At 41.1% G+C, this 13,367-nt stretch overlaps 1 protein-coding gene across 4 annotated transcripts in view; it reads left to right on the top strand.

Moving 5' to 3' along the window:
* Positions 1 to 13,367, top strand: part of GRIK1 (glutamate ionotropic receptor kainate type subunit 1) — a 172,444-nt gene that overhangs the window by 134,834 nt on the left and 24,243 nt on the right. For 2 of the 4 annotated variants that reach the window (XM_065862613.2, XM_065862614.2), the window contains exons 8-12: positions 871 to 978; positions 5,178 to 5,291; positions 6,486 to 6,689; positions 7,260 to 7,483; positions 12,766 to 12,884. In XM_065862613.2, coding sequence (XP_065718685.1) covers positions 871 to 978; positions 5,178 to 5,291; positions 6,486 to 6,689; positions 7,260 to 7,483; positions 12,766 to 12,884 — 769 coding nt within the window. The remainder of the gene's footprint in view (positions 1 to 870; positions 979 to 5,177; positions 5,292 to 6,485; positions 6,690 to 7,259; positions 7,484 to 12,765; positions 12,885 to 13,367) is intronic. The other 2 variants (XM_065862615.2, XM_071810314.1) reach the window with 1 other exon arrangement.

The raw sequence follows: 13,367 nt of genomic DNA, 5'->3' as shown, positions 1-13,367 counted from the left end.
CAGGAATGATGCTCCTCATTTGCTTACCTGGGAGCTTGTGTCTTCATCCTTGGTGATGTGAACTACATGGGGATTAGTGAAACAATTCAGCTGGGATTTGCAGAAAAGTCCGAGGATATTAGGAGTCCAGTGCTGGTGGGGGAGATTTAAACACTACCTGTCCAAGAAACTGAGCAAGAATGACAAAAGCCCTTCTGTCGTTTATCTCATCCTAGAAAAATCTGTATTTCTGGGCCCTGAGTAGCAGAGGTGGTATCTATCATGTAAGACTAGGGAGTGTTGAGAAAGCTTTGGTGATTTGGGATTGTTAGCTGCCTTGGTTCACTGAAGACCTTCTGGGGACTCGATCCAGCACCAGTTGTCATTTGTTACCGATACATCATGCGGAACTTAAAAGATCCTGGGCTGGGATAGAGAGGATCACTCCAGAGAGGCAGGTGGATTTAGGCTATCCTACTCTGAGGTTTGGACTCAAAGCTTGGACAATGGCAGCTTCCCTTTTTGAATTTCTTAGTGAATCCTTATGCGATGCAAAACTGGCCTATCTTCAGACATATAATACTGATTTTATTCTCTCTTTCTCTCTCTTCTGTGTGTCTTTTTGTATACAGTACTAGGCATATGTAAATCAATACAGATAAACTGTCACAAACTTGTTACTGATTGTAAAATACAAAACATATTGAAGAGAAATATGATAACAAAAAGGTTGAAGAAAGTGTTTTTTATTGAAGTAACAAAGCCACATATAATTAAAAATTATTTGGGAGTGATTCAATGCTAAGGTTAATTTAAAATGTAATGTTTCTTATGGCTTCAGAGTAGATCCTACTGATCGTTACAGGGAAGAGTGTTTTTGTGTTCACACAGGCACGGTGGGATGGCCTGACAGGGCGCATAACCTTCAACAAAACTGATGGCTTACGGAAGGATTTTGATTTGGACATTATTAGCCTCAAGGAGGAAGGAACAGAAAAGGTAACCAGATCTTTTGTAAAACAATGACAGAAAGCTAATTTGACAGGGGTGTAGGAAAGTCTGTACTCCTCAGCTTGAATCTACTGTGCTCGGAGTAAAAACCACTATGCTCAAGATTATTTAAGTCAAAGTCAAAACAGAGCTACTAAGATTGTTTGATTATTTTACAATGTGCACCTTGAATTTTGAGGTATGGGATAGGAATTTGGGACTGGGAATAATTACTTGAATGGAAATAATTATTTTAAGAGCACATTATCTTCAGTTCTGGCCACTGTACCTTGGTGTGGTAAATTCATATCTACAGATAAAACCTAGACTTATCTTACATGAACTGCTTTTAATAAATGTGACACGAGAGAGAGAGAAAAGGAGGAGTTGAGTAATAATCTCAAAAAGAGTTGAGATGTTAAAAGCTCTTCATGTTTTTGAGATTAGATCAGTTGCTTTTCCCTCACGTCTCTAACTGCTTATCATAAATTGTGCTGAAATTGTGAGACTACAGGGAGCTAAGTGAGTTGTAGTGTCTTTGTTTGAAAACAGAAAGTTCTGCTTGATACAATTTTCAGAAACTGGTTCTGCATTCAAACAAATGACAAATGAAAATCACGTTCCTTCAGGACACTCAGGGGAGCATGCCTCTGGAAAAAAAAAAATAAATCTGTTTCAAAATATGTTGTTTTCCTTACTTTACCACTTATGAATTCTCCTAAAGATGCAGAGGTGTAAGGCAGGAATAGTTCCTTGGCTTGCAGAGACCATAGGAAGGAGCCCAAAGCCATGGATGCTTTGGCCTGATGGACAGGGCTGCTGGTGGCATCCAAACCCAGTCGCCACCAGCCAGTGCCCATGCTGGAGATTGAGGGGGACTTTGGGGGGCCCCAGAGAGAGGCGGGGTGGCCTTGCCCTGGCCTCAGCCAGCAAACATGGGCTCCCAATGGGCACTGCAGGAGGGGGCTGCTATGGGCGTCCAAAAATCCCCAACACAGGTAGCATCACCAGCTCATGTCAGCTGGAGGCAGCACTGCCCTTGGTCTGCATACAGGCTTAACTCTGAATGATAATTGCTGATGGGTTCACTGAGACTTTAAACGTAATTGTTCCTACACAGTTCTCCAGACTGGTTCTGTTTTCATTTTTAATGAAGCACTCTGTTTATTTTTCTCTGTACCAAGGCTGCTGGCGAGGTTTCTAATCATTTATATAAAGTGTGGAAGAAGGTTTGTACACAGATTGGTGACATGAAAAACCTTTGGGCTGGGTCTTTAGACTTATCCTTTGGGTTTTGCTAGTGACTCTCATATTGCAGTTTAGAGACAAAAGTCTATCCAAGAGTGTTAATTTTTCTAGTAGAATAAGTTTTCTCCCAAGTTGCGACACTGTAGTTCCAAATAGTAAAAATATCGTGGCAGGATTTAGCTTTTCCACCATTTTTTTAAAGTATTATTTTATTTCTTGGGAGCTATGTTTTCCCCCTATAGAAGCTCCTGGCTGCAGCAAAAGCAGTCCTTTTCTCAGCTGTTATCATTCCTGATTCACCATGAGTTGTAAATTTGCACCATTTTGAATGTGTATTAGCATTAGCAGCAAGGACTGGTTTAACATGCGGGATTGTGGGGTTTTTTACCTCCCACAAAATGCATACTGTGCAGACAATGTTCAGGCATTGTTGACTCAAAATTTTGACAAGTGTGTTATTAGCTCCTTACAGAAAATAATATAGATGGTTAAGTTGACGCTGTCACTCACTAACACACAGAAATTTGAATCAAGGTTGTTTATAAAAGCTCTAAATTACCCCAGGAATCTCAGCCCTCTTTTAATGTGAAGTGCCTCTGCCTGGTGGATAAGGCACCAAAGTGGGAGTCAGAGATCAGCTCCACACACTGCTCCCCACTGGAGGTACAACCCACAGCTGCCATTCTGTAAGGAGAAGACAACAGTTTCATTTACCATGTTCAAAGTGTTCTGGAGTCACAATATAAAAATTTCTTGTAACACTTAGAATTATATTTTGTATGTATTTCACACAGATGTTATTATTTCCCACCCCTCCCCCACACACAGTTAGAAGGTTCTGGTTTGGGATTGTTTTGAGAGGGATTTTAATGCTATGGAGTAGACCAGTGCAAAACATCCTATACCACTCTTTTTGTGTTCTTATAAAGCATACACTTAATAACCTTGTTTTAATCTTCAGTGAATCAGGCTAAGGCACAAAGGCCCTAATTTCCCTCATTACTGGTGAACAGATCATCCTACCTGACATGCAGAACGCTGTTGAACCAATCTCACTTTTGACTCTAGGCATTTTGTGTTACGCTGAATTGATTTAAACCAAATTACAATTGGTTCAAAGCACAGGCTTGCTGAGAAGGGCATATGACACCTCTCAAACTTGTCACTAAACTGCAATAAATCCTCTGGATTCACCATAGTGATGTACTACCTTGGCCTCATTCTTCCAGTGCCCCTCTGACCTCCTCCATCACTCTAATCAAGGCTGACCTGTGGTGTCATTCTTTTATCCAGACATAGAACGGTCTCCTGGTGTATTTTGTATGCACTGTGACTGTGTCGCTCCATGCTCTTCGTGGTTATTCTCCTCTTCCCTGCTGCCAGCTGACAAAAGCATATCAAGTCAGCAACAATGAGCAGAACAGCTCTTTAGTTAACTCAGCCACGCTGGTGCAAATTCAAGGATACTGGTTATTTACTATACTTCTGGCATGGGTTATCATAATCTCCAACATTTTATTTTGTGTGTACTTTCCAGATCAGTTTTGCAACCTGATCTAGTTTTGGAAACAAAGGGAATGACTGATAAATGCTTGAAAAAATAATTAAAAAAAAATAAAAATGGCATGACTTACCCCATTAAGCGTACTTTGGAAAAAAGTATGTGAAAGGCGAAAGCAATGGCACCCAGGGATGCAAACCCTAAATTTGTTTGAAATTACACAGTTATTACCCCAAATCCACACTCAGCAGACACAAACTAGTGTGCTGGGTTTGGTACAAAGGCAACACCATCTCTGCCTCAGTTAACAATCAAATAAAAAATGTCCAGCCTGAGTCTGAAATGACACAGCATCACACAGCAAATAGAGGCCTTCAGCACACAGGACAAGTCAGTGGGTTTTGCCTTAGACTTACTCGGCAACTTCGCTGGCAATCCCAGCAGGGAGGAACTGGAAGGCAGATCCCTCCTGGGTAAAGCTGAAACATGCTGGCAGAGAAGCGTGGTGATGCGAAGGGCTCTGTGGATGGCAGATGTCAGACCTCCACGCCATCCCTCTGGTGATCTCCACAAATGTCCGATATAAACCCAACTCCCTGAGCCAGCCCCTTGCACACCAGCCCTCAGCCATGCTGTGTATATAAATCTAAAGGCAAAAAAACCCTGAAAATGCTTTCAGACTGCATTTATGTTAAGTATATATGTATCCGAATAAATGAACATGGTTATAATTCCTACCCTCACAAGGTGTAGGTCCAAATCCACTGAAAACATGAAGATCTTTCTCTTGAGGCTTTGAATTGGGCATCAAATACTGCAATTTTTCACTGTTTCTTGGCCTGGAAAGGAATTTGCCTTTGGCCACTTGTATTTACTGATCAGCGAGTGAAATGGTATCACCTTGCTAGTTTTGTTATATATAGTAGTCAAGAAATGACAGAATAATCTTTGCTAAATCTGCTGAAGGCACAGCAGAAGCAAAAGGCCAGAGCATCCATCAATCTGCTTCAGCATATATATATATTCAAGCTTCTAATCTGTTGTACTGAAAGAGAGAGGTCTTGCCACACGTTTCAACTCTACCGTTTACAAACATGTTTAAATAAATAAATAAATAAATAGATGTGGCATTTTTTAGCAGGAAATAAAGTTAACATGTTCCACTTTTGTAGCAAATTGGCTAATAGCACCACCGTATTGATGTCTTGTAGTCTTACAGCTTATTCATTTCCACCTGCTTTTGAAAGGGTGGTGTGTTCCCTGTGTTTTCTAAATCAGACATTTGATGTTGCTGCTGTACTCAGACCTACAGCCATTTCCCTCCTCTAGCATTTCCTACTGCTGGTGTCTCTTTCTGTGAGGACCAGAGCCAGTGTACCCCTCCCAGGCAGCCAGCATTTAGGGATAGATTTCAGATCACTGTAGCCAGGCAGCTGCTCACCTGCTCTCTTCTGTGCAGATTGGGGTTTGGAACTCATACAGTGGCCTTAACATGACAGACAGCAACAAGGACCGATCGACCAACATCACGGATTCCTTGGCTAACCGAACTCTTATCGTCACCACCATTTTGGTAAGTCTGGCTGGGCAGAGCTAGCACCACCAGTTGTGCTGTAGGATGCAGGCACTGCTGATGGTGGGTTGTGGGGCTCCCCACATCACCTTTACAACCTCCATTCTGCCCTCCACGGCTGTTTTCCTCCATGTTAAAGGATGTTTTGGTAAAGTACCCTGTTTTCAAGCATATTTTTTTATTTAGACTCAGAATCAGCATACACCTTCATCCATCCAAATGATGGATTATAAAATACCCCATTGTCAATGAAAGACTCTGAGGAAACACCACCTCCAAAATTATTTAGGTTACTTCAGTATTTCAGTGATGAACCCTGCATACTTTTCTTCCCAGAAGAATTTACACACGCAAATCCTCAGCTTTGCAGTCGGTGCTTATACATCCTTCCTTTTTACTGAAAATGAGATGAAGAGAACTGAAATAAAGCAGTGGATTGATAGCTTGGTGTATGTCCTTACTGATAAATGGAAAATATGCAACTGGATATTCATGAGTTCTTCAGCCTCATGCATTCTCCCCAGCCAGTAATACTACTTTTTTCAATTATTCTGCCTAATTCCTCAGGAGAGAAAGACCTCGAAGGCACCTTCTGCACTACCCTTCTATTACCAGAGGTCTTTTGCCTCATTAAACTCAGAAACCTGCTTTCCCAGATCTTCTTTTATCCAAAATCATTTAAAAAAAAAAGCAACAAGGTACTTTGCAATGTACCTATGCTGTTCTCTCTCACATAAAACCCTGCTCAACTCACGGCTATTTTGTACATTTGAAGATTTTTTTCCAATAAAGATTTATTTCTCACAGAACACAAAATTTTAGGTTCCCCTTATGATTCTTTTTCTGTTATTTAGGCTTCTCTCTCCTTCAATATCCCTTCTTGTCCCTTAGGTAGGACAATGTAGAGTACAGATCTTGGGTATGATTTTGGAGCTGCTGAGTGCTACTTTAATTAAAGTTCCTGGGAGCTATGAATGGTCTGTTCCACTGAAAATTAGGGCCCTTATGCTTATCACTAATTGATTCGGAGAATTTGTTAACACACCTAAACCAGCTTTTAATGGACATGGTAAATTACTCGTTTCCATCTAGTTGCAATCCATTTATAAAATATTAACATAGTTTAAAGAAACTGATATAATCTGAAACAAACCTCATTTCTATTACTACATGTCTACTGTCTCTTTTGTACAGGAAGATCCCTACGTTATGTACAAGAAGTCTGACAAGCCCTTGTATGGAAATGACAGATTTGAAGGTTATTGCCTGGACTTACTAAAGGAGCTGTCGAATATTTTAGGCTTCATCTATGAGGTCAAGCTTGTTTCTGATGGTAAATATGGAGCCCAGAATGACAAAGGAGAGTGGAATGGCATGGTCAAAGAACTCATAGATCATGTAAGACTGAATCCTTCTCTTTATTCTCCTTTCACCTGTGGTATTTTATATGAAGCCAGCCCAAATTAAATGTTTGGGGGTTTTTTTAGAGCCACTTCTCTGTCTTTATTGCAACTTGTTAGAGTAGGAAGTCACATCAGTATGTCTGAACAAACAGTTTGAAGGTTTTTGGGGGAACCTCTGTCTGCGGAAGGGCCAATGGGTACTGAGCAGGCACATGTCCTGCCCAGCCCTTGGCTGCACACTCCAGCAGCAAAGGCTGAGCCTCCAGCTCCCCTCTGCTCTGTGGTCTATGGATGCTTGTGGGCTGCCCCACTGCACAGGATTGAGCCCCCCATCCCTGGTCATACCTCTCCTACCAACACGCAAGTCACTGGTATCCCTCTAGGTGCAAAATGAAAAAACAGAGTGTGCCAAACAATACCCTAGCAATGTTGAATTCTGTTACACACTTCAGATTTATAGTTGAATTTGGTTTAGTTTTTAATACTTGGGGAAAAAAATGGAAGTAATGGTAGTGTGTTTGCTGAACATGAAAAAGAATGAGCATTTTCCCATTTGTGCTTTCAGAAAGCTGATCTGGCTGTTGCTCCTCTCACTATTACCTATGTAAGAGAGAAAGTAATCGATTTCTCCAAGCCCTTCATGACGCTGGGAATAAGTATCTTATACCGGAAACCCAATGGGACAAACCCTGGTGTTTTCTCCTTTTTAAATCCTCTTTCTCCTGATATTTGGATGTATGTTCTCCTAGCCTGCCTTGGAGTCAGTTGCGTGCTCTTTGTCATTGCAAGGTAAGTTGAATACATAGTTTTAGATGCATCCACATTAACAGCCTCTCCTGCCGTAGGTGTTGCATGGGCTCTGCAAAGCAGATATAGTATAATACTATCCTAAGGGTTTTATCCAGTCCTAAAACATAACGTTCTAGAAAGTCTCTGGGTATTTGCACATCAACACTGATATCACTTTTATATATTGCAATGTGATGAGATTTTACTTTCCTTAAGGGGTGAACAGAGAGAAATATCTGATGAAATGTGTCAGCCTTTCTTTGCAGTACACAACACCTCAGTGGACTACATGTTGAAAACCAGTTTATATTACTTGCATGTAAGCACTTCTTTCTCCCACTAACAGTGCACACACTTAAAAGGTAAGAAAAAGGATGTGAACGTATTTTTTGCTGAAGGATGTTAATTAGCTCAGCTCATTTGCCTTTGAAAATAGAAGATGACATGCCTTGGAACCTGAGAGGACAATTTGCAAGGTGATGTATACCCAAGGCTCTCACCCAGCATGGTCCTGAGGTGCACCCTGCCTGTCAGTAGCAGACTCACAGTGATGTCCCTATTCAAAAACAGCAGGAAATAAGCATGTACAAACTACTTTTCCACATTAGGCCAAAGCTCATAAAATTCTCAAAGGCAAGTGTGCCACAAAGTTTCTGGACCACTGGACCACAGTCACATCCCCAGAGGGCCAGCAGAGCACTCTGTAACCTTATCACTGAACTTTACCTTAAAAATTCTAGGCAGCTGATGTGGTTTCACAAACTGGCTACAAGCTACTTATCGTGGCCTCAGAGACCATGGACCACAGTCTGGGAGTCTGTTGCTCTAGGGCTTTGAACAGGAGCAAACCAAGCACGAAAGAAAACGAACTTCGAAACTTGACAGGGGAAACTGGTCATTTGAGGCATGTTTTTTTTATATACTCCTCAATAAGCTTGGACTCTGAAGCGGCATAGTTATTGTTCTTTTCTTCAGATAGTGGCCTTCGAATTTCAGCTCCAACTCTGTTTATTTGACCTCATCTTAGCCTTCATTTTTTTTCTTTTCCATAATTTAAAACAAATATTTTTACTAGTGCTTCACAGAGATGCATGTTTTGGTTCTTTTTCGGAGGATACGTAATCAAGCCTTTCCCTACTTCTGTTGTGTATTGTTCTGTTTATACATCAACAATATATTCCACATTCATAAAGTACATGGAAAAAAGCGCAAGAAGACATTTATACAATGAAATATAAAAGTTGAAGTGATGTATCATTGGAAGTTCAGACATTCACATCACAGAAAAATTAACAGAAATGCTGCAGTTTTTATTTCAAATCATGGCATTCAACTTTAAGAAGTCACCAATAACGTATATATTCCAATGTGTATATATATATACCTCTTTCAGAAGTCATAAAATAATTGTAGTCTGAATAATTAATTCTGATAATATAGCACATTGTGCATGACTTCCACGTCTGTGTGAGCCAGGTCAAATTAAACTCTTGCTGCTTTTTCTCCGATTCATTGGGTTTTTTAGATCAAAATACACAGCCCTGCAAAACCTTTATTCACAAGAGCAATTCTACTGAGCGTAACTGGCCCCAAACATACATTTCTCCATGGCTCACTGAACAACCCTTGTTCCAGATGAACAACCTGTATGAATGCTTTGCATGTTTGCTTGTTTCTTTACCGGTACCAAAGTACAGGAATTTGTGGGATTTGCTTTTTCCTTTAAATTGCTGAGGCTGTGAAGAAGAAGAAGGAGGGAATTAGAGGAGGAGAGGTCATGGGTTAACTTCTTAGTATTGGCCCTAGGTAAAAGAAAGAGTTCATCCATCCCTGGCAGCTATGGGACTGTATACAATTAGTCATGACTTCCCACAAGCTCTTGCAGTGGCTCACTGTACCGTAAATAATAACTCCTACTGTACGCAAATCATGATCTCATTCATGACTAATATTAAGACTGCTCGACTGTGACAGATTGACTTTTCTGCAGTTGTGTGCCAAGACTAAAAACATCCCACAGCCCTTTCCACCTCAGAACAGGCAGAAGGAAAAACTAAGACTGAGTTATCTTCTTCAGCATTTCTGGGTTTTAAAATAACAGCACCAAGTTTGCAAGAGTAAATAAGCATCAGGGTCCTCCGGCTGCTCGCAGAGCTACCTACATGGAGACGTGCTGCCAGGAGCAAACCAAAGGGAAACACACAGCCCTCACAAATCATCCACTGTGAAAACTGTTTGTTTTTCTTTCTTGGCTGTTAAATACTGCTCCAAAACACAGCGTAGCCTTTGGGTAAATCCATGGGTTTGCCCTGTGTAACTGTGTTATGTTTTGTTTCTTAAATCTCTCTATAAAGCAGTAGTTCCCGGAGCAGCATAACTAATGAAGCCTGATTTCCCTACAGATTTGCGTCTTGTGGTGGATTGTGATCGCCAATTGAAGTTTGTTTGTCTGTTTGTTTGCTTTCCCGGCGGCTGAAGGATTTATGGGCAATCTTTCCCATGCAGATTAACTGATACATAACAGGTTGTGAGCTCATCCTGCAGCTTCTCTGCTAGTGGGGCTGCTACTGCAATATTTCACAACACTTGCAGAAACATCATAACCTCTAAGGCTTCTACCTATTTGTCACATGTGGCTAAAATGATCTAAAAGGCTTACATGTCATTGAAGGTATAGACCCCCACACATTCTTAATACACAGTACCAAACACGACTTGTTGCAGCTTAAATATATCAAGTTTGTATATCATTCTTATAATCCACTGATTTTAGGAAGAGATGAAGAGACCTCGCTAGTTCAGCCAAAAAAATAGCATAATTTTATAAATATTTAAATTTTTTTCTGACTTTTTTTTTTTTTTAACTGATGCTTAAAAGCAGTGCATAATTAGATTGTGAGTTTATAGGCTGGAGTACACAAAACTGTGTTCACATGTCATCTTAATTTACTTCAGACTTTATAAATTTTAATTTACTAGAAGAAGCTAAGCCATTCTTACAGTCTGTATCTAGATCTGTTCATGTCTCCAAATATAACAAGATTTCTGTAAGATTTGCCAAGTGTTTAAGCAAATATTGCTTAGATTGGTTTTAAGAACCTTGGGAAGCATCCACTTTTAATACTGCTACCGTAAATTAAATAGTTAACAGTATTTTGCCATCAGTTCATGGAAGACAAATACTTGGGAATAATTTTCATAGACTGGGATAATCTTCTTGTTATTTCTCCAGACTTTTCAGTAGTTGAATGATTTCTCATTTGTCTTTGAGCCTTATGCAGCCGTGTCATTGTCATATCAATTTTTAAACTCAAACACTGAAGGTTTTATCATGGTGAAGAAATACAGACCGACAAGGCTCTTTTCCTAAGTACACTGGCAGTGAATGAACAAGGCTTTTTCTGCTAGAATTTCCCTGGTAATTTATAATTTACTGATAATGCCATATCAGCTGTGCTGCTGGTGTCAATTGTAGAGCTATGTAGCTAAAGTAACCACCAGTGGTGAACAATGTCACACAAAGCCTACATAAAAAGGTGCTTAGGTGACATTGAGCATCTCGTCTATATCACAAACCTCAGCATTACTGTTGCTGAAGGTCCAAAGAGGGAGAAAACCAGGAGAAAATGGACAGAAAAGCAGAAGACCCGAGTAGTGAAATAGAGGAGAATTGTAAGGCAGCTTCTTATTAAAGCTCAACACATCAGTGGAAACACAAGAAAATCAGCTTTGTTTCAAGGTGCAAAAGAACTATATACCCTAGTACCACATTAAAATATACACCCAGAGCTATAAAAATTTTTCCCATCTGTCAGAAAGAGTTTTACTGCCAGAATTTGATTGCCAGTTTCTAGCAACTGCTGTTTTGCTCTTTCCGTGATGGAGATATTTGTGTCCAGCTTACTGAACGTGGTTCTTGTCAGAGACGATACAAGATCCCAGCCTTGGTCTTCCCAGTCAGAGTTACTTGTACACCTTCTTACTGCCCTGTGTTAACACTCTGGGACCCTGTGGGTGAATGCTCAACACAGGACCTCTTCACTTCTGTGATGGTTGGCAGCTCAGGCAACCTACAGGTCTTAATTCTGGGTCTCTTGTTAAGAATGTGTTTCTCCATGGGTGCATGAACTGAGTTGGGAACAAATTCTTTACTACACACAGTTGTTTCCATTATTATGGCACAAATTTGAAACATATAACTTGATGATTGGTTTTCTTTTAACTGGTGTGCACAGAACTGTTGTATCTTGAACCTGAAAACTGTGTCTTTTGTTACGATTTTCAATGCTATCGTACTAGTAATGATAATATTGTGCAGCTACAGGCATCCTAAGCTACATGCTGTTTCACTTAGTGTGTTCATTACTATCAGAGTTCATTACTTCAGCTAAGCAAGGCACTCTACTTGCAACGGTGCATAAATTCAATGCTTAATTATATTGTTGAAACAGTAATTAAAATGTATTGGCGTGACATTGTCAACTAAAGCTATATTCATAAACTTCACGAGAAAGTATGCAGCAAGCCACGCAGCAATGGGAAGCAACAGCAGGCAAGGTACCCTGGGGAGAAGCGGTCTTTACCGTGGCCCTGCTGAGTGCCGTGCTGAGGAGGGGGGGCACGCTTTGCAGTTGCAGGTCGGTGAGTCGGGAAGAGAGCAGAGTTCTTCCATTAAAGGCAATCCTCTGCATAATTCTCTCCCAGCAAAGCTGACAATGTGGCCCTGTGGCTTTCAGGTGCTGCAATAGCTCCCAAAAGCCTTCAAACCATTGGCAGCCTTTTTTTCTGCTGCTGCGGCAGCCTCACACAGGGAGAGCGTGTTCAGCATCCGGCATCTCCACTACAGACAGCTGATGATGGTTGCCTTTAGAGGGCTGCTACTCCTTCATTATTTTCTAAACATTTTACCAGGGAGCAGCTACCTGGCTTCCATTGTGCCCCTACCCCAGCAAATGTCTCTCTGTCTGTCAGTGGTGTGGGCAGGGAAGCCATGTGGTGTTGCAGCAGCCTCACCCTTGAGGGCTCTAACCCAAGAGTGGGAGGAATACGAGGGTTGCCCTGTGTTCGATCTGGGACTGTGAAAAGGGCTCCTGACACTGCAGCACTGCTCCACAGCTTGCACGAGGCAGCTGCGAGACATCCCGCGGACAGCCTTTCAGCTGAGGTTTTCTTTTTCTTGTTTCCTTCATTAACCGCCTCACTTTGTGCATTGTTCAGCAGGTTTGCTGCCGCTGTGTGTGCTCTATTTGATGTTTACAGGTTGTTTCTGTTAACTGCCACAGGTTTACACCATATGAATGGTATAACCCCCACCCGTGCAATCCAGACTCAGATGTGGTGGAAAACAATTTTACTTTACTAAATAGTTTCTGGTTTGGAGTTGGAGCTCTCATGCAGCAAGGTACACCGGTTACACTCCGTTATCGCACACGTCCCACAGTCTGCTCAAGGGCTTCTGTGCTGGTAAACTCCACCCTCTGTAAATACAACATATACTGTAAAACCTGATCTCAGAAACCAAGCAATACAAGAAAGGAAGAAAATGATGTGTCAGAGCAACTGGGAGCAGGCAGAGAAGGGAACCATCTGAGAGGAAGGAAAGCAGACACGGCAACACAGGAGCTTCTAGAGCTGAAATGTAAAATAATCACAAGAGGGATACGAAGTGCTTCATGCTGAAATTGAGTTTATTGGTACAAGAGGTTTGGCAACAGGAAAATGTTGGGTGCCATCCCAATGGAAACAGTAACAGCATTAGCTGTTAGCTCTGAAGCTCTTAACTTTAGCTCTGAAGAAAGGTGCTCTTTCTTCAGAAGGGTTGTTAAGTTTGTTGGCATTTGTCAAACACTTTGTGTAAAAACAAACCCAAACCTTTTCTTTTTAT

This window comes from Patagioenas fasciata, chromosome 1 (assembly GCF_037038585.1).
Source record: "Patagioenas fasciata isolate bPatFas1 chromosome 1, bPatFas1.hap1, whole genome shotgun sequence".
NCBI lineage: Eukaryota > Metazoa > Chordata > Aves > Columbiformes > Columbidae > Patagioenas > Patagioenas fasciata.
Note: the sequence above shows the minus strand (reverse complement) of the source record. Positions and strands in the feature narration are given on the sequence as shown.